This window comes from Diabrotica virgifera, chromosome 3 (assembly GCF_917563875.1).
Source record: "Diabrotica virgifera virgifera chromosome 3, PGI_DIABVI_V3a".
NCBI lineage: Eukaryota > Metazoa > Arthropoda > Insecta > Coleoptera > Chrysomelidae > Diabrotica > Diabrotica virgifera.
Genome location: NC_065445.1, coordinates 242,252,814 through 242,279,891, shown reverse-complemented (window position 1 = coordinate 242,279,891; position 27,078 = coordinate 242,252,814). Strand labels below are relative to the sequence as shown.

General features: G+C 32.9%; 1 protein-coding gene across 1 annotated transcript in view; it reads right to left on the bottom strand.

The window, feature by feature from the left end:
• Positions 1-25,504, bottom strand: part of LOC114337588 (nuclear pore complex protein Nup88) — a 579,124-nt gene extending 553,620 nt beyond the window's left edge. The window contains exon 1 of the mRNA XM_050646001.1: positions 25,129-25,504. Within this exon, the coding sequence (XP_050501958.1) occupies positions 25,129-25,335 (207 nt within the window). The 5' untranslated portion in view covers positions 25,336-25,504. The remainder of the gene's footprint in view (positions 1-25,128) is intronic.
• Positions 25,505-27,078: the final 1,574 nt, after the last annotated feature.

Genomic DNA, 27,078 nt, shown 5'->3' with positions numbered 1-27,078 from the left:
GCCTCCTTGACGCGGATTGCACGATTGGAGAGATAGGAGTGTATGGCAGGATTATGTGCTGATTAGGGGTCTTCCTGGCTTGGGAATGACGACTGTGTTGGACACTTTCCAAGGGGTAGGAAAGTAGTTCAACATGAAGATTGACAAGCATTGAATATATTGGAAAGTTTAGCATTGATTATATTGGAAAGTATTGGATAATACTCTCTGGAAGTTTTTTGAGGCACCTTCTGTGTATGTCATAAGAGGCAGGAGACGTGTTTTTTTACATCATCAGTTACACACATCTGCCTGACGGTGTCCACTTGCATAGGAGCCACCATCGGATCAAAGTAGGTTTCCTTGTGTAGTCTGCCTTTGCTAAGGAGATTTTAAGGTTGTATGACATATACGTTTGTAGTTTGTTTTCTGTTTCTTGTACTATTATTTTGCCCTCTGCAAACAGTGGGGCACTTCGGCGAGTAAGTCTCCATATTCTATTGATTTCCTCTTTTTGAGGACGTCGTATATGTATACATTAAAAGAGAGGGAGAAACGATGCAGCAGAAAGAAATGCTTAGATTAGGAAGTAAGGTAAGTAATTTTTTCTTTGCATTTCACGCAAATAAAGCAATCAGTAGTAAACATATCTAAATTCAACATATGTGCCAAATATATTACATTTCTAAATATTGGTGGACATAAAAACCCATCCACTGTCCCATCTATAAGTGCATAATTGCCCTGCCCCTTCAGATACGTCCTTGGTGACAAGTATTACGAGATGGAAGACTCATTATTAGTGCAGAGTGGATGGAAGAAAAAGTCTGTTGCCGGTATGCGAGACAGTAAATTTTACAGCAATTGTGTGTTATTCAGAATTAGGATTAACTGCCAGAGACTTTTAGCGGTTGGCGATAATTTTACTTTACAATCAAAAACGGAAATAAGATAGAATTATGGACTTTCGGAATAACTTTTAAGTGTAAAAATGTTGCAGTTTGCAAGTTTTCTTGAATAATTTATCGAAATGTGGCACAGTTTTGCAAATAAAAATATTATTTCGAATGCAAACAAATATTTGGCAAAAAAAAACGGCAACGTCATACCACAATAACTTGGTAGTAATTTTTTTGTTTAAAAAAATGTTTTACTCGTAGGGGTGTCAAAACTTGTATAAATAGGCCTGGAGTACATCTTTTAAATATAAAACATGAATTAATCGCACTGAGTTTAAAAACATAGTTCGTTATACATAACTATGTACTGTAAATTTTAATTCCATTTCCATCTTAATTTATTTGCTTCAATTTATTTAAAATACCCATAACATGTAAATTTACAGGCGCTTGTTTCGCAAGCGCCTTTGGGTACACACTCTATCCCTCCTCCAACCATGATAACTTCGGTCAAACTTATACGCAATTCAACCTAGAGTATATAAATTACTAATATCTCTCCGTAGCGATGACGATGGCGAGTTTAATGCTTTTTCCCCATCAAAAATGAAGTGCTATAAGTATATTATTGTTGTTTAGAATTTTCAAAAATATTTATTAGTTTCCTCAGGATTCGAAAAAAAATGGATTAATTTAAAACACATTGAACATTTTGACAGGCGACATTTTGCGCCTATGCCCTTAAGAATTTTATATTCTCTATTGGCGCGCATATGGGTCATGTTACCCGTATGCACGCCAATGGTGAATATAAAATTCTTAATTGTATGTCAAAAAAGTGAAATAACTCCCTCTTCTTCTTAGCCTTCTATCGTCCACGTTTGGACATAGGCCTCTCCCAACTCCTTCCATCGGTCTCTATCCTGAGCAACATATTTCCAATTCGTTCCGGCTACTCTTTTAATATCATCAACCCATCTCATCTGTGATCTTCCTCTCGGTCGTTTACTTTGGTAAGGTCTCCAATGTTGTATCGTTGCATTCCAACGTTGGTCTTTTTGTCTAACAGTGTGGCCTGCGAAGCTCCATTTAAGTTTGGCAACTTTTGTTGTTATGTCCTCGCCTTTTGTTTTTGATCTTACCCAGTCGTTCCTCTTTTTATCTGACAGTCGTATACCTAACATTGCTCTTTCCATAGCTCTTTGTGTTGTGGCTAGTTTATTCATATTTGCCTTGGTTAGGGTCCAGGTTTGACACCCATATGTCATGATAGGAAGGATGCACTGGTTGAACACTTTGGTTCTCAAATATTGAGGTATTTTGCGGTTCTTAAGTATCCAACCAAGTTTTCCAAATCCTGCCCATGCTAGTCTTGCTCTTCTATTAATTTCCGCACTTTGGTTTTCTTTGTCTAGTTTCAGGATTTGGCCTAGGTAGATATATTCCTGGATTTTTTCTATCTCACTGCCATTTATAGTTATGCGTCTGGGGTCATCTGTGTTTGTCATTATTTTTGTTTTCTTCATGTTCATTTTCAGGCCGACGTATTGGGAGCTGCCTGCGAGTTCCTCCATCATAATTTGCAGTTCCTCGAATGAGCTCGCTATAATCACAATGTCGTCAGCGAATCTGAGGTGGTTTAGCTTCTTGCCATTAACGTTAATGCCATAGGTTGACCAATTTGTCGTTTTGAAGACGTCTTCTAGTGCTAGGTTGAAAAGCTTTGGCGATATTACGTCTCCTTGTCTCACGCCTCTCTTAATCCCTCTAACTCCCTCTTAAAACCTAGCAAATTTCATTCGCATATCTCAACCGGTTTTAGAGCAGTAAATAAACTGTCAGTTTGTAAGAAGAAATTCAACATCCCGTATCTCAGAAACGAAGCGTTTGCGGACATATGTTTATAAAGCAAACGGTCATTATTTTTTCATGCAGAATTACACCCTTAAAGTTTGTCGCACTTATTTAGAAACACCCTGTATTAATAAAGAACATGGCTAGTTGTTAAAGTAGGTACCTAACTGTTCTATTATCCAACATAAGCGAACGAATAAAAAAACAGGATGTTAAGAAAACCTGAGGCTATAGTTGGGTTTTAATTTCAGTATTGCTAAAATATTCCACAGGGTGTGGAGAACTTTGAAAAAAAAAACACAGTTTGATTGGTACACCCGGTATACAATGACTATTATTTACCTGTCTAGCAACAATATTATTACAGCGATATTGCTAAAGAATAAGGCTATAACATGTTAATAAAATCACTTAAATCGGACAACAGGTTTAGGAAATTCGAGACATCAAAAATGACCCATTTTGTGGGTGGCCCGTTTTCTCTGACGCGCAGTGTATACAGGGTGAGGAAGATAAAGGGCCTATTAGAAATTTATCTAGAACTAGAGGTAAGAGAATTATGAATATTGGACTACAGGGGATTTGAGGTGTGAACTATTTAATAAAAATATTTTGGTCTCTTTGCTACTTCCGGTTATACCGGAAGTTCATTGTAACTTCGTTTTTTAAATGGGACACCCTGTATATTTTTACTTTTTTGGATTCTCCTCGATTTCTTATTTCTTAAAATATAAGGTTTTGTAATATTATACAGGGTAGTTTAAAATATAATTACGTTTTCTTATTAATATCGTAGCAACATTCACACCCGGTAGAATTGTAGTAGTTTGACATAATAAACTCTATTTATGTTCAAATGATTTACAATATAGTTTTTAACAATAGTCTACTATTGTTAAAAATTATTGGTATAGTCAAATTTTTCATTTTAGTATACAGGGTTGGTCGAAACTCGGAATGAGTATTTTCTGAGTTTTCTTAAATGAAACACCCTGTATTTTAGTATTGTAATGAAATGTTATTTTATGGTACTTTTTAATTTCTTAAGCATTCTCTTTACCTAACTACTTTAATTTGTGAGTTATTGGTGATTAAAGCCAAACATTAATTGCAACACAAAATACGTGAAATTTTATTAAGTTGGCCGTGAAAATATTCAACTACACATAATTTTTCGTAAATAAATACATATTAATCTAGACTGATACTTAAAATTGCCCATATCAAAATTCCTACGTAGTTAAGATTGTTCGTACGACTAACAATTAATGTTGTTCTAAAGTTATTTCCTTGTGGCATTTTTATGATTAATTATTTAGATGGGAAATAAGCCACAATTTAATTGAAAAAATAATTTTATTAACGTTTCGACGCAAAAATCGGGTGTCGTTGTCATTATATGAATATTAGAAACGATCAAGAAGAGACAATAAAATTTACAATGGAAAAGGAATACAATAACACTTTGCCTTTCCTCGATATTTTAGCCTCAAAGAAGGATACTGGATATGAGACTCAAGTGTATAGAAATCCAACACACACCAACAGATATCTCAATAACAAATCAAATCACAACATCAACGTTAAAAAGGGAATCATTAAATCCTTATATGATAGAGCCAAAATTACTTGTTCTAACGAAAATTCATTTTTAGAAGAAAAACAATTATTGTTAGCATCTGTTTTATTAAAAAATGATTATCCTTTTTCGTTTATAAATAAGGAATTGTCAAGATTGGATCGAATGGAACAGAACAACTTAGAACGGGATCCTACAACATTCACAAGAAATAATACGAGGAAAATATAAATACCAATTATAAAAGGACTATCCGGGAAACTTGATACAATAGGAAATAAATTCAACATTTCAACAACATTCAAAACAACAAACACATTGAGATCTATTTAATCTAAAACTAAACCTAACAATGAACAAGAAAGAACAAAGAATTGTATTTATAAAATACCTTGTGAATCCGAACAATTTTATTTAGGTGAAACATCAAGACCATTAGGCCGGTCGTCCATTGGAAGCGTAGTCGCGCGACTCGTAGGTAGCGCGTATACGTCCGTGTATGTGCGATCATGCGACTGAGCGACTGGTATCATCCACTGCAGGCGACTGTACACTACTTAGTTCGCGACTGTCAAACTTACTGTCATCATCAAAAGAAAGTGTATTTTTGTGAATAGCGTGTAAAATATACATAGAAAGCATAGTTTGCAAAGGAATAATTTATTACACAAATATGTATATTATTTATTAACAACTTTAAAAAGGTTGGTACCTTTGTACAATGGCCTCCCCTTTAACGGGAATCGACTCTTCCATATATTGTTGGCGATTCAAATCTACACGAAATATTTACTATACTTTATCAGTACATATTTAATTACGTTTTTCGCCAAATTGAAAAAAAAAACATTAAGTAATTTGTTAATAAAAACAATTTAAAGATTTATGTAACTTTATATTTACTTGGTTTAGACGTAAGACGTTTATTATTGTAAAAATTTCAAATAAAAATTCTTTCGAAAATTTGTTCATCCTAAAACTATAAGAATTACTTATTCACTTCTATCGGCACTCTGCAAGTGCCACGCTCTATTTTTTTTTTCATTTTTCGTTTACATTGTAATTATATATTATAAACTAATAATATTGAAAAACTATTTTCACTACCACCTACTTCTGCAACTTTCGACCACAATTTCCTTTGAACATCACGTGAATCATATCTCTTGTCTTTCATGTTCCACAACGGAGACTTTTCATAAACGGCACTAATCAGTTTTTCGTTATCAATTTCCATATCGAAAATAACACAATTATCGAAAATTAATACAATATCAAAAATACCTGCACAGATATTTATTGCAAACAAGTGTAGCATCAACATGCGATTACCAGCGACTAATCCCATTCTAGGGGATCGGTGCCGAGCCCGGTCGCTTAAAGTCGTTTGCAGTGGACGTTGTTTAGTTACATTTTATTTGTTAGGATTAGTCGCTTATATACGGGCGTATACGCGCTACCTTCTAGTCGCGCGACTACGCTTTCAATGGACGACCGGCCTTAAACGTTAGAATAAGTGAACATCAGTCTTATATTAAAAATAGAGAATTTGATAGATCTCAAATATGTCAACAGGCATGGGATAATGAACATAGAGTTCAATCGAGAGATTTAAATTATAGTCCTGAAAGAAACAGATAGTAACAAGAGAAAAATCAAAGAAGCGGCTCTAATTATGCTAAATGAAACCAATTGTGTCGCAAATTCCTCAGTAGAATGCAGTATGATGTGGTTACCCATACTGAAAGAGAAAGTCAATAGAAAGAAAATACCAGGATTAGTAAGTCAATAACATATATTATATTATTAGTACATATTTCATATTTTAGTATTACTTATTGTATATCTGTGTATTATTAATATTATTTATAATTTAAACATATTAAAGTCAGAATTTGGTATTATTTTTTGAAAGTAAATTAAATGTAAGACCAAATACTTACGATGTCGGGATAGTATCACGAGGTTTTTTCCTGGTTTTCTCTCGTGATTTACTATGGAATCTCTAACGCAAGAATTTTACTGTCATCGTTGCATTTGGTTGTCTAGACAGATCACATGCTATGATTTTTATTTTGACGGATATTCTTGAGTTGGGATTGATTTCATGTAATCGAATGAACTATCTTTTAGTAAATTTGTCCCAGGAACGCAACTCATAAATATTGGCGATATCATTTTAAAATCTTCTACTTTAAAATGTATAATACACGTCTGAATTGCCAATATAAATGAGTCTGATTAAATAAATTATTAGAAGAATTTTTTTACTTAGCAACAACATTTTTGTTTAATTTAGTAGTATTTTGTATTTTGACAACGACACCCGATTTGGGCGTCGAAACGGTAATGAAATTATTTTTTCCATTTAATTGTGGCTTATTTATCATCTAAATAGTTAATCATGATTAACAATTAAGCACAAATTAAAGCAGTTAGGTATAGGGAATACTTAAGAAGTAAGAAAGTACCATAAAATATCTTTTCATTACAATACTAAAATATAGGCTGTTCCATTTAAGAAAACTCAGAAAATACTCATTCCGAGTTTGGACCTACCCTGTATACTAAAATTAAAAATTTAGCTATACTAATAATTCTTAACAATAGCACACTATATTAAAAATCATTTGAACATAAATAGAGATTTTGAACTCAAACTACTACAATTTTATAACCGGAAATACCAAATAGATGAAAATATTTTCATTAAATAGATCAGTCTTCAAAATCCCTTCATTCCAATTTTCATGAATCAGTTGCCTTTAGTTCTCAAAATATTTGTAATAGGGCCTTTATCTGCCTCACCCTATATATAGGTATGATAAGGAGTATCGAAAGGGATGTGGTAAACGACAAACACAACATGCTGTGTAAAGCCATCGATAAGTAAGTAAGGTTAGATATGTTTTAGTCGTAAGTAATGAATACCATATTTATTTGATATCTTAGTTTGTGTTAAATAATCACCATATCTAACTTACTCCTACTTGGAAAACCGAAAAATTAGATCCAACCTCTTCGTAGTGTTAATTTTTCTTGAATTACCATTTACACCATACTGTAAATCGTTAAGTAATGGTTTCATTAATGTTATCGCGCCGAAGGGGGAGCCGTAAAGACATATACACTAAACGTTGTTTAAGATGATTGGATCGGTGAGTTTTGCTTGTGAGATTTTTCCCTTTCCGCAACTCGACACAACACAAGAAGGTACAGTAAACCAATTCGTCGTATCCTTTCGAGTATTATTCTACACGGAGAAACCACATTGTCCAAATTCAACAAATAGTAAATTGGATCGTTGCGAGTGCTTCAAACACAAATAAATTAAAAAGATAAAGTTTTCAATCCTAATAGCAACATTAATAATATTGAAAAATATCAAAAATATTACTAAAAGATTTTTAAATCGGAAACTTATTGGTCCATTTCCCTGGTAACACCTCCATGGCTTCTAAAATTTGCAAGCCAGATGGATGCTGCAGTGAAGACAAGAGGGAATTCTAAAAAGTTGCAATTCACAACCCCCGTCTGCAGCTTAGTAAAGTTCCAACGGAAAATGGACCTTGTTACTCTATAGGAGTAATACTAATATAAAATAAAAAAAACGCAACGCAACGTTGCAAAACCATTGCAACGTCAGTTGAAATGCGGGGATAAACTTTCATGGTTTGGTCACTTCGAGCAGAGAGCAGCAGGCCTACGCCTCTCCGATGATGACTCCAATAAGAGTCGAAAATCGTCGATTCAGAGTGCTGGACTGCGCTCCCTGTTCTAAGTGAAAAATAAGATTGTTTTGCCTTCGCACTGCAACTGAATAAAAATGGTATACATTTTTATTTTAACAAATAAATTAGTTGCCAAACAAAATCTTTCAATCCGTTTTAAAGTATTCACCGATTTTATTCATGCAAACTTATTATTAAACGCTTATCTTTAGTTCAGTTGTTTGTGTCAAATCTTTAGACGTTAATTTGACTGCCTTTTCTTCAATGCAAATGAATGAAAATTTACAGACATATGCATCCGCGGGAACAATACAGGAATAGTCAATAAAAAATTTTATAACCGTCACTAAAGTCATTCATTATTGTACTCATTTGCCCTCATCAGTAAAGTAACACTTTACTGCCGTGATATTTCGATAGTAAATTTAACCTGGAATATTTTTCCTGTAGACGTGTTTGTACCAAAAGTGCATAGAACTCACCTTAATTCACCCTGTGCCTATGGACTAATACACCCCTTTCTCAAAAACGCACCCATTTAAATGGTAGCACTTCGCGGTTTTTTCAAATTTAGAGATCCATTGACCATATATGAGACAATAAAATACCGTTAACGTAGCAGTTCCTTTTAGCTCTCTTATTTTGAACATAATCAATAGCCTAATAGACGCGATATTAATTATCAGTAGTAATTGCACAAGAGCTCTAAAATTCTATTGTATTAATTTTAGAGATCGAGTGCAATTTGTTGCGATTATTTCATGAATAAAACTGTTTAAAACCAAAATTTTATTGTAATTTATTTATGTAAGTACAAATTAGTACAATTAAATACACAGTTGTTATAAATGTTTGACGGTTGAAAGTCATCACTTTTATATAATTTTTAAAACATTAATTGTCATTAACGACGTTCTACACCTAGTCCATTCTTTCACGGTTTTGGCTCTAAATTTTAAAGAACCGCTTGGATTGACATGAAATTTGGCATGCGTATAGCTTACATGTCAAAGAAAAAAAGTGATATTGTGCCGATGTGTGCTTTTGCCCTGGGGTGCTTTTGCCTGTGAGCTTTTTCGCCAAGTTAACACTTTTCGAGTTATTTGCGAGTGAATATGTCCATTTTCCAACAAAATAACCACAGTTTTAGACGGTTTTTCGCAAATAACTCAAAAAGTAAGTATTTTGTCGAAAAAACGTTCTTATCAAAAATATAGCCTATAAAAAAGTAAAAAAAATGGTGTACGCGTTAGGTCTCTGGATCTCGTAGAACCAGAGTTATAGCCAATGAAAAATATATTCATATTCACCAAATTTCAAATAGAATATTTCGACGTGAAATATCCAAAAAATTAAGCACTTTTTGGGAAAAACCCATTATAACTTTTTTAAAGTGTTTAAAAAAAGCTTTATTTCTGTTTTTACAAAAAGTTTCTAGCATTAAATTTAAGCAAGTTACGTTTAAAATAAAGTTGGTCCCTTTTGTTTTTGCAAAAAAAAATCGGGAAGACCAACCTCTAATTAGCAACTTAAATGAAATCAATCGTTACCGCTCCACAAATTATTTTACTTATGTGGTGTTTATATGATCTGTAAGTTTCATCGATTCAAAGTGCTTATTTTTGAAAAAATTTGGTTTCAAAGTAAAATTTTTAAAAATTTACATTTTGAAAAATTTGCTTTTTTTCAAAATAATTTAAAACTTGTTAGAGATACCAATAATCTCGAAAAACAAAAAAAGTCAGATTTGCTTTTCTGAATATCATGTATTTTTTTGTTTTTCTGTTAGACAAAAATTGATTAAGATTTGGTGTTTCTAAATTTGCATACATTCGTGATCAGTGACTCGTTCAACCCCTTTTAACTACAGCCCTTTCAATAATAAGGACTTTGAAGCGATGAAACTTACAGATCATATAAACAATATATACACGAGTCAAGAAACTTGTGAAGTCGTAACGATTAAGTTCATTTAAGATACTAATTAGGGGGTGATTTTCTCGATTTTTTTACCAAAACCAAAAGGGACTAACTTTATTTTGAGCGTAACATGTTTAATTTTGATTCTAGAAATTTTTTTTATAAAACAAAAATGAAGTTTTTTTTAAACACTTTAAACAAGTTGTAATGAGTTTTCCCCGAAATGTGCTTCATTTTTGGTTATTTCACGTTAAAGTATTCCATTTGGAATTTGACGAATATGAACCTATTTTTCATTAGCTATAACTCTGCTTCTACTAGGTGTAGAGACGTGATGTATACACCATTTTTTTTTTAAATTTTTTACAGGCTATATTTTTGCTAAGAATGTTTTTTCGACAAAATACTTACTATTTGAAATATTTGCGAAAAACCGTCTAAAAGCGTGGTTATTTTGTTGAAAAAATGAACATACTCACTGCCAAATAACACGAAAAGTATTGACTTAGTGAACAAATTCTATAGAACAAAAGTTACTTAAAATTAGCCAGTTTATCCATTCACTGACTTTATTTGGACGAATATTTTTTCACTCCCAAGAGGGGGTGAAAACCACCCCCAGGTCAAAAGCACATATCGGCACAATATCACTTTTATTCTTTGACTTGTTAGCTATGTGTATGCCAAATTTCATGTCAATCCAAGCGGTTCTTTAAAATTTAGAGGTTTTTCAATATTTTACCGTTAAAGAATGGACTAACCTTCGGCAAAGAATTAATGATTTGCATGAAATTTTAGTATGTTATAGTTTACTTAAAAAAACTAAGACTTGATTTTTTAAAAATTGTTTTACCGTGCCGTTTAATTACTATTAAGGGTCAAAGTTAAGTTTTAACACGGGCTCTTATGGGAATTCTTAAAAAGTTAATAACTTTTGACGCAAATTTACGATTTTTAATTATTTGTGCTTAAATTAAAGGTTTTTTTGTAAGGAATAACATATTAAAAAATGAGGATTGTTTACCGTACCATTTATTTTTAATTTATTTATTATAATTATTTCCGTAATTTATTCCGTAATTTATTATAATTTATTTTTATAGAGTATTCAATACTGAAACATATGATTTGAGTATTCTGCTATAAATGCACTGTTACCAACTTTCGCTTGCATATAAGTTTCCCCCCTTTCCTCTGAGAGGCATACCCCGCAATGAAGGTGTAGAACGTCGTTATGCTATAAATGCACTGTTACCAACTTTCGCTTGCATATAAGTTTCCCCCCTTTCCTCTGAGAGGCATACCCCGCAATGAAGGTGTAGAACGTCGTTATGCTATAAATGCACTGTTACCAACTTTCGCTTGCATATAAGTTTCCCCCCTTTCCTCTGAGAGGCATACCCCGCAATGAAGGTGTAGAACGTCGTTAATGTCACTGAATGTATTTTTTCATAGTAACGAAGGGCATCTGACGTAATACGACGGGCAATTATCAAAAATGATCAGTTTAATTTAGATTTCTGTAGCTTTCTATTGGTCAGAATCTCTTATGAATGAAACAATCAGAAAAATAGCCCACAAAGCTATTAAATATAATAAAGTTGCCTTCATTATGCTTCATTGACTTTACGTGAGTCTTTGTTAGGGTAAGGCATATATTCTGAAACTATTAAAGATAAGAAAACCAAACAACATCTGAAATTATTCGACAATTGAGGAACAGCACTCTCATAAGAGCAAATAATAAGCTGTTCAACAAGATACCAGTCTCAACAGGAATTAGGTAACAACCTAACCAGCCTTCTTTAACGTCCTTATGTCCTGATGTTAAACGAATTAGCAATACAGAATTTAATAGCTATTTGTATAACAAGGGAGGAAAATGTTACTTTTCCTACCGAGAATGAAGTTTACTGCCCGACGCGTAGCGGAGGGCAGTAATCATTCAAGGGAGGAAAAGGCACTTTACTCCCATGTTATACATATGGTTTTTCCACTTTCCTCAAATATCAAGTAATTTTTTCATTTTTACTTAACTTATTTATGTAACTAACCAACAAAATTTATTAAAACTAAAACTAACAAGGAGGTACAATATACTGTCAACTGTCAAATATAAGTCAAATTATTAATGTAAACATTGTTAAATCAAAATAACAATTTACTGTTTTTTACGATTCTGCAAAATACAGGGTGTTTTATAAATAAACGTTAAAATATATAGATACTTACGTAATAGAAAATAGATATTGTACAGGGCGTCAATAAGTTATATTTCATGAATGAAATACCGTAACCTCACTTTTACTTTTCCTCCCTAGGGAGGAAAAGTACAACTTTGCTCCCTACAATCAGGTCCGGAAAAGTATAATTTCAGTAGAGGTAGGTGGAAAAATTATTTGCTATGCTGATGACGCGGTGATAATATCAGAAGATGGGGACAATCTAGAGACTACTATATAGGTTTGAGACAGTAGCAAAATAATTAAATATCTCTGTCCAGAAATCGCTGTCTATGACAATATCAAAGGAATCCAGAAGATGTAACATGAAGAAACAAATTTATGAGCATCGCAAGCAAAACACGAATTTATAAAATCTTTATAAGACCTATTATGATCTACGCCACAGAAACACGATTAGAAACAGCCACTACTAAGACAGACCGACAGAAACGAATACGTTGTGGAAGAGTCCTAGTCTCTGTGGAGGATCCTAAAGAAAATCGTGGAGAAGCGTTTACTATTACTGTAGTTTTTTCGTAAAGTAACAACCAAATATGTTGGGCGTTTCTGTAATTAGAAAACTAAAGCTCTGGTTTCCTCGAAACTGGAACCGGAAAATTGCGACCGCAATATTGCAGCGAATGACGTCATAGAAAACTGTACCACGCACAATAATAGCAGTGGTTCTCAAGGATGCGTTGAAAGCCACCGCAACGCAATATGACGGTGCCGGCATATTAAATTCGGTATCCAATGCGGCGAGGAACATTCAGTCAACGGTTTATTGCAGTGGTAAAGTGTGGTGATTCGTTTCTTTTTTTATTGTAATAACTGATAAAATATCTCTTTCTCTGATTCCTCACCATCTAGCACTACTAAAAGAGCAACATCGAGTTGGTCCATGGTCGCTCGTTTTCACCGCAAAACAATCCTGACGACGCGACGCTTTCTGAGTTTACACGTTTGATTGACGCAATGAGGAACCTTGAATTTTCCACCGCAATCTGACGTCATTCATCGCAATATTGCGGTCGCAATTTGTCGGTACCGCTTTCGAGGAAACCAAAGCTTAAGGCAATACTGGTACAGAAGTTATTGGCGTAAAAAAATTTACCACTATCTAAGAAAAAGTCACTACGCCGATGAAAATATTTTTTCGGGCGATTAAATTGTTAGATAGGAGACTAAAGGAAATTACGACATACCTACTTTAGTTGTAACTAAAATAGCCGTATTATTTAATATTTAATGCTAACGCACATTCAAGATAAAAATTCTTGCGAAGAGATGTTTCTGTGTGTATTTTTCCCTATTCAGTTGTTAGTGGTTGATAAAAGATGCGAGAAAAGAGTGGATAATTAAACTATAACTTCTCACGGAATCATGTGGAGTAATTGTGATGAGTCTTGGGATATTGGCTGGGGCATTCGAGTTAGAAATTGTACTTCGGAATATTTATATAATTAGAAACACTGTACGTTTTATTCAAGCTCATAAAAAGGCAGATAATACTTATGGGAGTTCTTTACAAGTACTAGACTTTTACTACATTGAATAAACAAGAAATACATACGTTGAGTGACAGACATAATTTGATAATGGATAAACACTCTTTCATATCATCATCAACCAGTACGCGTCCACTGCTGGACGTAGGTCTCCCTTAGCTCTTTCCATCTGTCTCTGTTTTGTGCGGCTTGCATCCAGTTACCGATAACATGCTTTATAGACTAAGAGCCGCTATAGGTGAAATTTCTTAATCATTTTAGGCACGATGGGACCCTATAACGTAAATAGTAGAACCTAAAAGAAAACGTTTGAACACTGTGCCGTCACTTTTCAGTGGCACATGCGTCGACAGTGGCGCATCAAACTTTCCACTTATGGACGGGATAAATAAATTAAAAGTTACCCTCCCATACTAACAGAATTATTTTTTTTTTATTTTTTTTTAAGTTCTATGTGATTAACACATAGGATTCAGCGTAATTTTAACCCACCACCCCCTTCCCCCTGCCCCCACCATCAAAAACTTCATTTTTCGTTTTTATTTTTTTTTGGTGGGATGCAATCAATTTTAAAATTTCAAAACATTCACACGCATAGCTGAGGCTTTTATAAAACATGCCTATTTTTTATAGACCCATAGGTAGAGTGTACATAACCTCAAAAAATTAAAGAATTTTTTTTTTCAAAAAAGCGTATAATTTTTTTTGAGGAATAGCTGCAGGTCTAATTTTTTCTTAATCTTGTGTGTTTTATCAAACACTATATTTTTAATTTTTTTCAGATTTTTCCGTAAGGCTCCCCACCTTCAAAAATCCGAAAAACTGTTTTTGGGGGGTTTTGGGGGATTTTCCCTATTTTATAGACTTCATAATATATCAAATCAATTTTGTTTTTATAGGTTATATGTAACTTGAAGTAACTCAGTCCTTTAGAATATTTAAAAATCAGAAAAACACGTTCAAACCCCCCAAAACCCCCTTAAAAAACAGTTTTTTGGATTTTTGAAGGTGACCAGCGTTACAGAAAAATCTGAAAAAAATTAGAAATATAGTGTTTGATAAAATACACAAGACTAAGAAAAAGTTAGATCTGCAGCTATCCCCAAAAAAAAGTTATATACTTTTTCCAAAAAAAAATTTTTTTAATTTTTTTGAGGTTATGTACACAACCTACAGGTCTATAAAAATAGACGTGTTTTATAAAAGCCTTAACTATGCCTGTGAATTTTTTTAAATTTTAAAATTGATTGCATCCCACCAAAAAAAATAAAATCGAAAAATAAAGTTTTTGATGGTGGGGGCAGGGAGAAGGGGGTGGTGGGTTAAAATTACGATGAATCTTATGTATTAATCACATAGAACTTAAAAAAATGAAAAAAATTAAATTCTGGTAATGAGGGAGGGTATTTTTTAATTTATGTATCCCGTCCATAAGTAGAAAGTTTGATGCGCCACTGTAGACGCATGTGCCACTGAAAAGTGACGGCACAGTGCTCAAACGTTTTCTTTTAGGCTCTACTATTTAAGTTATAGGGTCCCGTCGTGCCTAAAATGATTAAGAAATTTCACCTATTACGGCTCTTAGTCTATTAGATAGTCTGTCCATCTGGTTGGTGGGCGCCTTCTGCTCCGTAGAGCTTCTTCTCGTGGCCTCCACTCGACAATACGTTTTGTCCATCGGTTGTCTGACGATCTGGCGACGTGTCCTTTCCAATTCCACTTTGGCGACGTGTTGTTTTTGTTCTACGACGTATTTCTTCGTTTGGGATTCGGTCTCTCAGGTAGACACCCAACATCTGGCGCTCCATAGCCCTATGAGTTACGTGAATCTTATTCACTACCTTTTTTGTGAGTGTTAATGTTGCCGCTCCATAAGTGAGTACAGGCAACACACACTGGTCAAAGATTTTCCTTTTCAGGCATGTGGGTACGTCAAATTTAAATACATAGTGCAGTTTACCAAACGCAGTAAATTCTAATCCTATGCGACGTGGGAGCTCGCAAGTCTGGTTACCTCTTCCCAACCGAATTTCATATCCCAAGTATACAGGGTGAGTCACCTTTAACGGGACGGAAGATTACAGCGAAATGGTAAAAGATTTGAAAAATTTTTTTAAATTAGTAGTGTGTAAGTTAATAAAATCTACATTTTAAAATTATTTTGAAATATACAGGGTGTCCAATAAATGACGGCGTATCAAAGTTATATTTTTTCTTATGGAACACCCTATACTTTATTACATTTTTTAATTGTCCGCAAAAAATAAGGTATAGTTTAATAAGGCTTCCCTATACCTATGTACAGAGTGTTCTGAGTTACGGTGACTTTTCTTAAAATGTAAAGTTTTAAAAGAAGGCTTATTCTCAAGTTATTTAAGAAATTATGAAAAAAATACTTTTACATCTAAATAGTTGGATATCGGTTGAATGTATTCCATAATTAATTATTACACAATTATTTACAGGGTGTTCAAAATTTACAGTTTCATTATTGGATTATTCAATGTGTCATATGATGCTTATTTTAAATGGAACACCATGTATATTAATACACCATTATACTAAACGGAGTCACCTCCTTCGAATGGTATATGGATGTCCTATACCTAGGTCTAATAGTTTTTGCGTAATTTACAATTATTTAAATTCTTAATCTGTAAATCGAGTTTAAAACAAAAGATGTATCTCATTGTATGACATCGTCATTTTATAACAGTACGGTCTGGTAATTATCAAAAATATAAACATCCGTGTATGAAATTCAAATTTAATTGTTCCTAAAAATAAATAATCTACGAAAAAGTAGACATAGTACTTACTTTGCATTGGGGAGTGTTTGCAAAATTCTATCTTACCTTCTTAAGTTTACGCTCAAAAGTATCCTGATAGAAGACACCCAAAAAGGACGTTTTTTGGTGCTACTGGTAATGTTGCATACGGAAAGTTAAATAAAAATAAACCAGTTTTTTGTGATGACGTCAAGGAGCTTGATGTCCTGCTTTCTGTTAGGGAAAACCCAAATACTAGTAAAGAAAAAATTTCGGGTGAATTGTAAATCAGTCAAACGACTGTTAGAATACTTAAGAGAAACCATTATTATCCGTATAAAACTCAACTACACCAGTATTAGACCAAACAGGATTATGATAAATATTTAACTTATCGTTTATGGACTTTAGACTTTATAGAAGATCCTGATTTTTTTAATGTATTGTATACAGACCAATATAAATACTTTTCATAATAATGGTATAGTAAATAGACATAATTTTCATTTCATTATGATACAGTAAACAAACATTTATTTCGTACTGTTTAAAAATTGAGAGTGACTATAAATATTATTTTTAAAATCAATTGACCGTTTAAGAAAATTGTAAATTACGCAAAAACTATGACTCCTAGTCATAGAACATCCCTATACCATTCGAAAGAGGAACCTGTGCTTAGTACAATAATTTATTAATATACATGGTGTTTTATTTAAAATAAGCATCATGACACATTAAATAATCCAATAATGAAACTGTAAATTTTAAACACCCTGTAAATAAATGTGTAATAATCAATCACGGAATACATTAATTATAAAATAAATACCAGACCATACTGTCATAAGGTGACAATGTCATACAATGCCATTAATTAACTACATCTTTTGTTCTAAAATCGATTTACAGATTAAGAATTTAAATAATTGTAAATTACGCAAAAACTATGAGACCTAGGTATAGGACATCCATATACCATTCGAAAGAGGTAAAATTGTTTAGTACATTTATTTATTAATATACATGGTGTTCCATTTAAAATAAGAATCATATGACACATTGAATAATCTAATAATGAAACTGTAAATTTTGAACACCCTGTAAATAAATGTGTAATAATTAATCATGAAATACATTCAACCAATATCCAAATGCTTAAATATAAAAGTAATTTTTTTATAATTTCTTAAATAACTTGAGAATAAGCCTTCTTTTAAAACTTTACATTTTAAGAAAAGTCAACATAACTCAGAACACTCCGTACATAGGTATAGGGAAGCCTTATGACACTATACCTTATTTTTTGCGGACAATTTAAAAATGCAATAAAATATAGGGTGTTCCATAAGAAAAAATATAAGTTTCATACGCTGCCATTTATTGGGACACCCTATATATTTCAAAATAATTTTAAAATGTAGATTTTATCAAATTACAAACTACTTATTTAAAAAAATTTTCAAATCTTTTACCATTTCGCTGTAATCTTCCGTCCCGTTAGTGGTGACTCACCCTGTATACTTATAAGATGCATTCTGCTCAATATCCACTCCATCAACAACAATAATACAATTTAGCACCAGCTTAGTCATTATTTGCGTCTTGATGATGTTAATCTTTAGTCCGACCTCTTATGCCTTGGTTTCCTCGAAAGCGGCACCGACAAACTGCGACCGTAACACTGCGTTGAATTACGTCAGATTACGGTGAAAAATTCAAGGTTATTCACTGCGGCAATGAAATGTGTAAACTCAGCAAGTGATGGCTTCCAACGCATCCTTGGAAACCACTGCTATTATTTTGCGTGGTACAGTTTTTTATGACGTCATTCATCGCAGTGTTACGGTCGCAGTTTGTCGGTGCCGCTTTCGAGGAAACCAAGGCGTAAGGAAGCGTGACATAATTTGTTCAACATTAATATTCTGCCTTCTTAAAAGTGTGTTCTAAAAGGGTTGTGAATAGCTTTGTTGAGATGCTGTCTCCTTGTCGTACTCCTCGCTGTATACAGAATTTATTTGTATGTTGTTCCGATAGTCTTACTCTAGCCTAGTCGTTCCTTTTGGTAGATATATTTGATCATGTTAATGTAGCGATGGTCTATTTGGCATTCGGCCAATGATTTAACATTTTCTGCTGGCTTATGGTATCGAATGCTTTCTTGTAGTCCACGAATATCAGTGAAATGGTTTGTTGTATTCTGCAGACTTCTCTATCAGGTTTTTTATTACCAGCAAGTGGACGTTAGTGCTATATGTTAGTGTCATATAACAAGTTACAAAAGATTTCAAAGTACATTCTTTTTGATGTACTTATCCGTGACGAATATTAGCGATCATCATGGCTATCTTCATCTTGTCTCCAGCAGTGCAGAAAAGCTGCTTAGATATTGCTTTGAACCAGGTTCTAAGTAGTCCAGAAAGCCACTGCGCATCCGCTAGGAAAAATATTCCGATTCAGATTTTTTGCACAATCTTACTCAAAAAGGACCCCTTTTAACAAATTTGTATGTTGCTAGGACTAAGCGCCGGACTCTACTTGCGATTTTCTAGTCGCGCGATTATTTTGTCGCGAAAATTTAATACATAGTTTCAAATACAATCTACGATTATTTAGTTGCAAATGGATTGACTCGTATTTAAAACAATGTGTTCAATCTTCGCGACAAAACAATCGCGCGACTACAAATCGCAAGTGGAGTCCGGCGCTATAAGTAAGTCAAAAATTTTTTAAACGTTTTTTTTTTGTTTTTTTCCAAACGCAAAAGGTCTTTAGTGAATTTTCTCTAAAGTTGATAGTTTTTGACATATTATTATAAGTGATTAAAAATTGAAAAATTGCGAAATCGACCATTTTTAACCTTCAAAAACTATGTGAAAAACTGAAAATTTGAATGTTGCCAAGGTAGGTAAATATTCTTTAAACATTGATTGATGAAATCCCGAAGATTTTTTGGCAATACAATATTCAAAACTCCTTTGTTTTTTAATTGCTAATCAAGCGTGCGCGACCCTATTTTCCACCGTTGCATGTGTATACAGTATGGTGCAAATGAAAGGAATAAATTCGTTATTTCGTAAACCGGCCACTTTAAGGAAAAGTCGCCGGTTTACGAAATAACGAATTTATTCCGTTTATTTGCACCATCCTGTATGCACATGCAACGGTGGAAAATAGTGTCGCACACGCTTGAAGTTTTGAATATTGTATTGCAAAAAACTCTTCGGGATTTCATCAATCGATGTTTAAAGAATATCTACCTACCTTAGCAACATTCAAATTTTCAGTTTTTCACATAGTTTTTGAGAGTTAAAATTATAACTTTCACACTAAGGAAAGACCAATGCCCAAATATTAGCCTTAATCAAGTCAACGTACCACAACAGAACATCGTCAAATACCTGGGGCTTCATCTTGATTCTAAATTAAACTGGAAACAACACATTTTAAAGAAGAAGAAACAAATTGAGTTGAGAGTGAAAGAAATTAATTGGCTTATAGGTAGATAATCTCGACTCTCAATTGAGAACAAACTGCTGATTTATAAAACAGTCATCAAACCTATATGGACGTACGGTATAGAACTATGGAGTTGTGCCAGCAAATCAAACACAAAAATTATCCAAAGAACTCAATCAAAAATTCTACGCACCATCGCAAATGCCCCGTGGTACATTTCCAACCAAACCCTTCATACAGACCTAAACATCCCGTTAGTCAGCACAGTAATTCAAGAAAGAGCCAACAGACATCACGAGAAATTGGAAGACCACCCCAACCAATTAATATTACCATTACTGCAGCCACTAAACAACAGAAGATTGCGAAGATTATGGCCCATAGATCTTCGCTGAAACTGAGGTGAAAACGCTGGGTGATGTACCTCATAACGCCATTTTAGTGTACAATAATACATTGATATATGTTATTGTACTTGTTATCAAATTAGCTTATAGAATATGTAATTCTGATTGTTAATAAATGCTTACAAAAAAAAAGAGAGTTAAAATGGCCGATTTCTACGCCAGTCAATGGGAGCAAGAATAGGATATTACCTCCGAATTCTATCCTACTGCATGGATTTTAATGAAATTTTGGGAATAGCCTCTATTTATCTCTTTATTCAAAATCTACCTTATGCCGATGTGTGCTCTTATCTTGGGGATGGTTCCCAATTGGGGATGGACAATTTTTTGGTTAAAATAACCACAGAAGTCGCTAGAGAACCTAATTATAAGCAAGAACTGTTCTATAATATTTTTGTTAAACTCAATACTTTTTGAGTTATTCGCAGTTGAAATTGGCCATTTTTATTGAAAAATGACACCTTTGCGGACGGTTTTTTGCGAATACCCTAAAAACTATGCATCTAACGAAAAATCTATATAAAATGTTTTTGTACCTTTTAAAAAAGCAAAAAGATTCGTTCCTTCATAAATCTTCTACTTATAATCCAAAAAGAGATATGGTAGGTGAGAAGAGTTTGTTTTTTTTTTGTGCGTGCTCAAATCGGTGTATTTAAAAAATAACTTGAAATAACAGAGAAACGGTCGATTTTACGTGTATAATGATACTAATACCTTTTGTAGTGCTTAAAAATACCTTTAAAACGAGCAATATTAAATGTCGATCACATTCAAACTAAGCGAGATAATATGCTGCAAAAATTTTATGACTAATGTATTTTAAGAAAAAATGAGAAGTATATCTAACCCCTCATCCGTCAGAATTTAAGTGCATCGTTTTCCTTCTACAATACTTTTTATTATAGGGTTGTTTCTATGTTCAAAGAGTTGGACGGGTTTAAAATGAATGGTTTTTGCAAAAAATAAGATCAAATTATAGAGCGCATTTTTAAATTTTCTTAAAAATCTTCTTTTTTCTTCATGTAACTTGAAAATGATAAGAGATACAGTAATAAAAAATAAAAACTAAATTTTTATCTAAAAAGACCCTACATTTTTGTGTAGTATCTTTTTTCCTATCTCTTATCATTTTCGAGTTACATGGAGAAAAAGGAAGATTTTTAAGAAAATTTAAAAATGCGCTCTATAATTTGATTTGATTTTTTTCAAAAACCATTCATTTTAAACCTGTCCAACTTTTTGAACATAGAAATAACAATACAATAAAAAGTATTGTAGAAGGAAAAAGATGTACATATTTAGCGGTTGATGAGCGGTTAAATTAATATACTTCTCATTTTTCTTAAAATACGTTAGTCATCAATTTTTTGCAGCATCTCTCAATCAGTTTGAATGTAATTGACATTAAAATTTAATGTTGCTTATTTTAAAGGTATTTTCAAACACTACAACAGGTATTGGTACAATTATACACGTAAAATCGACCGTTTCTCTGTTATTTCAGGTTAAATACGCACCAATTTGAGCATGCACCAAAAAAACAAACTCATCTCACCTACCACATCTCTTTTTGTATTATAACTAGAAGATTTATTAAACCAAAGAATCTCTTTGCTTTTTTATAAGCTACAAAAATATTTTATATAATTTTTTCGTTAGATGCATAGTTTTTAGGGTATTCGCAAAAAAACCGTCCACAAAGGTGTCATTTTTCAATGAAAATGGTCAATTTTTAACCACGCATAACTCAACAATTATTGAGTTTTCAAAAAAAAATTATAGAATAGTTTTTGCTTAGAATTAGGTTCTCTGGCCATTGCCGTAGCAATTTTAAACAAAAAATTTTCCACCCCCGAGAAGGGGTGGGAGCCACCCCCACGATAAAAGCACACATCGGTATAGGGTAGACTTTGTTTCTCGATCTATTCCCTACTTATTGTGAAAATATCAAGTAAATTGATGCAGTAGGATGTAATTCGGAGCCAAATACCCTCATTGACTGCCCTATTCGCAATTTTTCAATTTTTAATTGCTTAAGTATATGTCAAAAACTATCAACTTTAGAGAAAAGTCACTATAGACCTTTTGTGTTTGGAATGATCCCAAAACCCTAAAAAAACTTTGTTCCATGCAAAAAAAAATTTAGGAAAAAAACAAAAAAAAACGTTTAAAAAATTTTTATCCCACTTTTAGTCCTGGCAACATGCAAATTTGTTAAAAGGGGTCCTTTTTGAGTAAGACTGTGCAAAAAATCCAAATAGGAATATTTTTCCTAGCGGATGCGCAGTGGCTTTCCATTTTTCAAGTGGCGCAAATAATTCATAAACTTTTTACTGTGCCTAATGAGAATAAAAGATCATGTAACTGGCTGTATGGCAAACTGCCGAAGCCATAAAATAAAAAAAAGTGGTTTCAAAAACATGTTTTATTTATTTATTAACTTATTTATGAAACTCCCGGGTAAGAGAATGAAGATCTGACCCAATAGAGCCGCACAGTCAATGCCACCCCCAGGAACTTGTAAATAAATGAAACACCAAAATAATCTCTCATAAGGCACAGAGGGGGTAAAGAGAGTGCCTCTGCATTGGAAAATAATCATATTATTAAATTCCTAGATTTGAATTATAAGACCAAAAATTTATGTTGCACCTTTTCTATCATATCCTAATGCACAATCCACTGTGTGCGTTAACTATGATTATATATCACTTGGTACATTATGTCGCTGTGGGGGATAATCTTATCTGTAAGCTTTAAGTAAGTACAGTGTAACCCCGATAAGTTGATCTCCGATAACATGGAAGTCCGGCTAACCCGGACCGATTTTCATCAGAAAAATTTCAACAATAAAAACGACGTAATATTGAAACAACAAAACTGACTGATTTTTTAGCAAGAAATGAACAATACTGTATACAACTACATGTAATTTAGATGTATGTACTGTGCATATGTATTTCATGTTTTTGCAATTATAATGGAGTTTACCTGTTAGGATACCGTATTTTATTAATTTTTACCATATTCGCTGGCTAACAAGTGTGACGTCACGACTGTCATATTGTTATTATCAATTTGTAAACAAAGGTTGAAAAAGCTAGGATTTGCTCAATCTGAAGCCTCAATCTCAAGAACAATCATTTTTTTGTTGGAACCCATTTTGTTTACTGAGCATAAGGGAGCATTCAAGTATTACGATTTTTAACCCCCCCCCCCCCTTCGTAACACACTCTTATGGGAGTTTAATTATTGCGTAATGTAATTTTTGACCCCCCCCGCTCAAACTGCGTTACGTAATACTTGAACGGTCCCTAAGCGTGATATATGTATACAGTAAAACCTCAGTTAAACAAAACCTTTTTAACCGAAACATCATTTAACCAAAATGGCTGAAGGTTTCAACAGTATCGTCAATAAAAAGTAAATTTTTATCGAAAAATGGAAACAATTCGAATATTAATTTGTCAACATCGTCAATATTGCTTTAATGCAACTAAAACTGCAGTTAAATATACAACACATTATGAAATCACCTTGTAGTATGTTTTAATACCAACTTTGACCAAGAATACTATGTAATTTGATACATGAAGAATACAAAAAACAATGTTATTTTTATCCGAAATTCTTGTTATCTGAAATGGCCTCTTCCCCAATTATTTTGGTTAACGGAGGTTTTACTGTATTGAAAAATGAGCGAATTAGAATATGAATACACACAAAAATTTGTCAGAAAGCAGCTCACAAGGAAGGGATAAGTCGTAAGTGATAAGGAGAAAAAGGACTACCTATATTTTTTATACCTACTTGAATAAGTAGGTAAGTGTTATAACATATTGTTCGTCCATTATAACTTTTCCCATGTGCCACGATTCATTTTCAAACAAATTAAGTCAAAATATAAAGTGAAACGTATGCCGATGTGTGTAGTATATAGTATACAGTATACAAAATGTATATACACATCGACTTCTTTTGACTTTATTTCGACATACATCGACTTAATTTGTTTGAAAATGAATCGTGACGCATCATAAAAGTAATAGCGGATGAATAATAGCTTACAATCCCATGTTAATGATAAATATCAATAAAACAAATTTCTTTTTTTCCAAAATAATACTCTTTCACATTATTATTTTCAATTCTCGATTGCATTCAAGTGTGAACAATTATAGCAACATAAAGTACTGTATCACTCGAATTATCTGGAGTGTGCACAGTTTAGCTAGTTTCGAGCGCTTGAGTTAAATCGAGCATGCACATTAAGGGGTTAGGTAATGAGTCTCCAGTGTTTAAGATCATCAGCAAATTTCACGTAGAAACTATTTAAGCAGAAGGTTATGATGTCAGCTATAAATATATTGAATAAAAGAGGTGAGCAATGACCACTGTGTGGAACTCCACATTTCGCTATGATAGAATTAAAAAAACGATTAGATAACCACTTTTAACCTTTCAGGGGATCTTTATATGATAGCAACAATCTTAACCATTTGAAATGAAATATATTAGAATATCTAGTATATACATAGCTTGGGGTATCTATCTTGTTACATACAATACAATAATAGATTCTTTTAAAATGTTGGTATTAGCGGATACAGATAGACCATCAATAAGCAAAATTAAAATTATTAAACCTGTTAACATAGGAGTAATGAATAACACTGTATTTAATCCCTTACATGGAAAAAATTGAGAAAAAGGAGTCCTGATTATTTGAGGTTATGTTACAACATATCTAGTATACATTATTAAAACACAGTGATATTTCTATTAAAAATAAGACTTACCTGATGAATAACATTGTCGCCTTCTTTCCCTCTAGCAGCTTTTAGATTTAAACTTAACACACAGTGGTTTTGAAAGTCCCAAGTAAACAAAACATTGTCGTGAACGGTGATCAGATTCTGAGTTTTATTACACGTTTTCGGCAACGATTCGCGCAATTCTTTAAATATTTTGAATTCGTTTAAACGTAGATAGTCCGTAGAACTCATTTTAATTTATAAATCAGAGCAATCAATAAATAAATATAAACAAATCACTAAACAAACCGGCTACTTTAAATAAACAGCTGATTTTTAAAAATGTGATCGACAAGTGACGCTAACTTCAAGTTGGTAAAATTTCACTTCTTTTCAACTGGCCTCTTGTACTACTGCGCTCAGCCAAGTAGAGAAGATTTATTTTTTTCCAAGTTAAAAATAAAATAATTATATTTTCATTAAATTAATATATTAATTAATACTTATCTTATCTTTTCTTATCTTAATTATGAAAAATTAGCACGAGCATTGAATAATAAAAACACTTACAAAAATAAGTAAAAAACTTCGTGTGTTAAATGAAATGAAAATGTTTTATACCTATTTAAAACTTTTTAAATCATTCAAATCGATTACAAAAATTCCGGAATCTTTTCCGTCTTTTCAGACCATCATCATTGAAACATTCAACTCATAGTTGAAACTAGCCCACTTTCTTGTTTATAAAAACCTTGTGTCTTGTGTTACCTACATCCCTACATAATTGTGATGTTATAATTAAAATTTGAAACAACACTAGGTTGATGTTATAAGATTAACATGGCCAATTATAAGGCCAACATGGATGTCCCTGCTCGAAAACTGATGATAGCTATCGCTATGAATGATATTATAGTCAGTCTGTATTTTCCCTTGCAGGGTAGCTTATGGGAGGGATATCTGGATGCATTTCGCATAATGTGTCTGAAGTATTTTAACTTTCGAGATTTGATGATGGTCAGTAGGTACATACCTACCTCTTAGTTTTTGTTTATTCTTCTGAGGACCACCTCATTTGTGACTTGGTCTGCGTCTATTCAAACTACAGCAATATATGCAATTACGGAAATTTTTGGGTCTAGTCCAATAAAGCCTCAGGGTAGAAACTGGAAAGAACTACTACCACTTTAATTTAGAAAAATGAAAGAATTTACTATACATTAACTGCTGTAACTGGATCATTAGTACCTATAGTCCAGAATATGAAATTCTCCTCTGTTTAGCTTTGTAGAGAGATCAATAACCACTGTCGACCAGAATAGGAATGGTAAGACTCTTTCTTGGAAGCTATCTTGTACTGCTATTATAGTACCTAGTTAACTAATCTTTGAATTATGCAATTATTTCCCTAGAAATTAACATTGATTGAATCAATTTGATGACAGAAAATTTTATACCTACATATTCCTGATGGTTCAGCATTATACATAATACCTATATTCTAATGAGGTGTCATCAAATGATTTTTTGATATTTTTGACGATCTATATGTGCATACGACGGATTTAGTAGGCAAACAGATGATTCATTTACTGACTGAGGTGCTTACTAATGAACAATTAACAAAATCTCACATAGTAACGTCAACGAAAGAATTGTCTAACTTTGTTCTTACAACCGCTGTACCTCACAAAAAACTCTTGCTTTTTTGTCTGTTTCATATGTATATGGTGAAGTTGGGAGAAATTTACAAATAGTTTATCCCAAAATGATTCATTTAAGATGTTTAGTTTAGCCCATGGTATTAATACGGTTTCTGAAGAAATTAGAACAAACTTTTCTCCTGTCAATGGTTTAGTGTCGAGTGCAAAAAGTTGTTTGTTAAGGCACCATTAAATTTCAACTATATAAAGACTTCCTAACACACCAATTTCTTCACAACCAATGCTGACAAGATGGGGAATCTATAATGTAATTAGGATAAGTCGTTTTTAT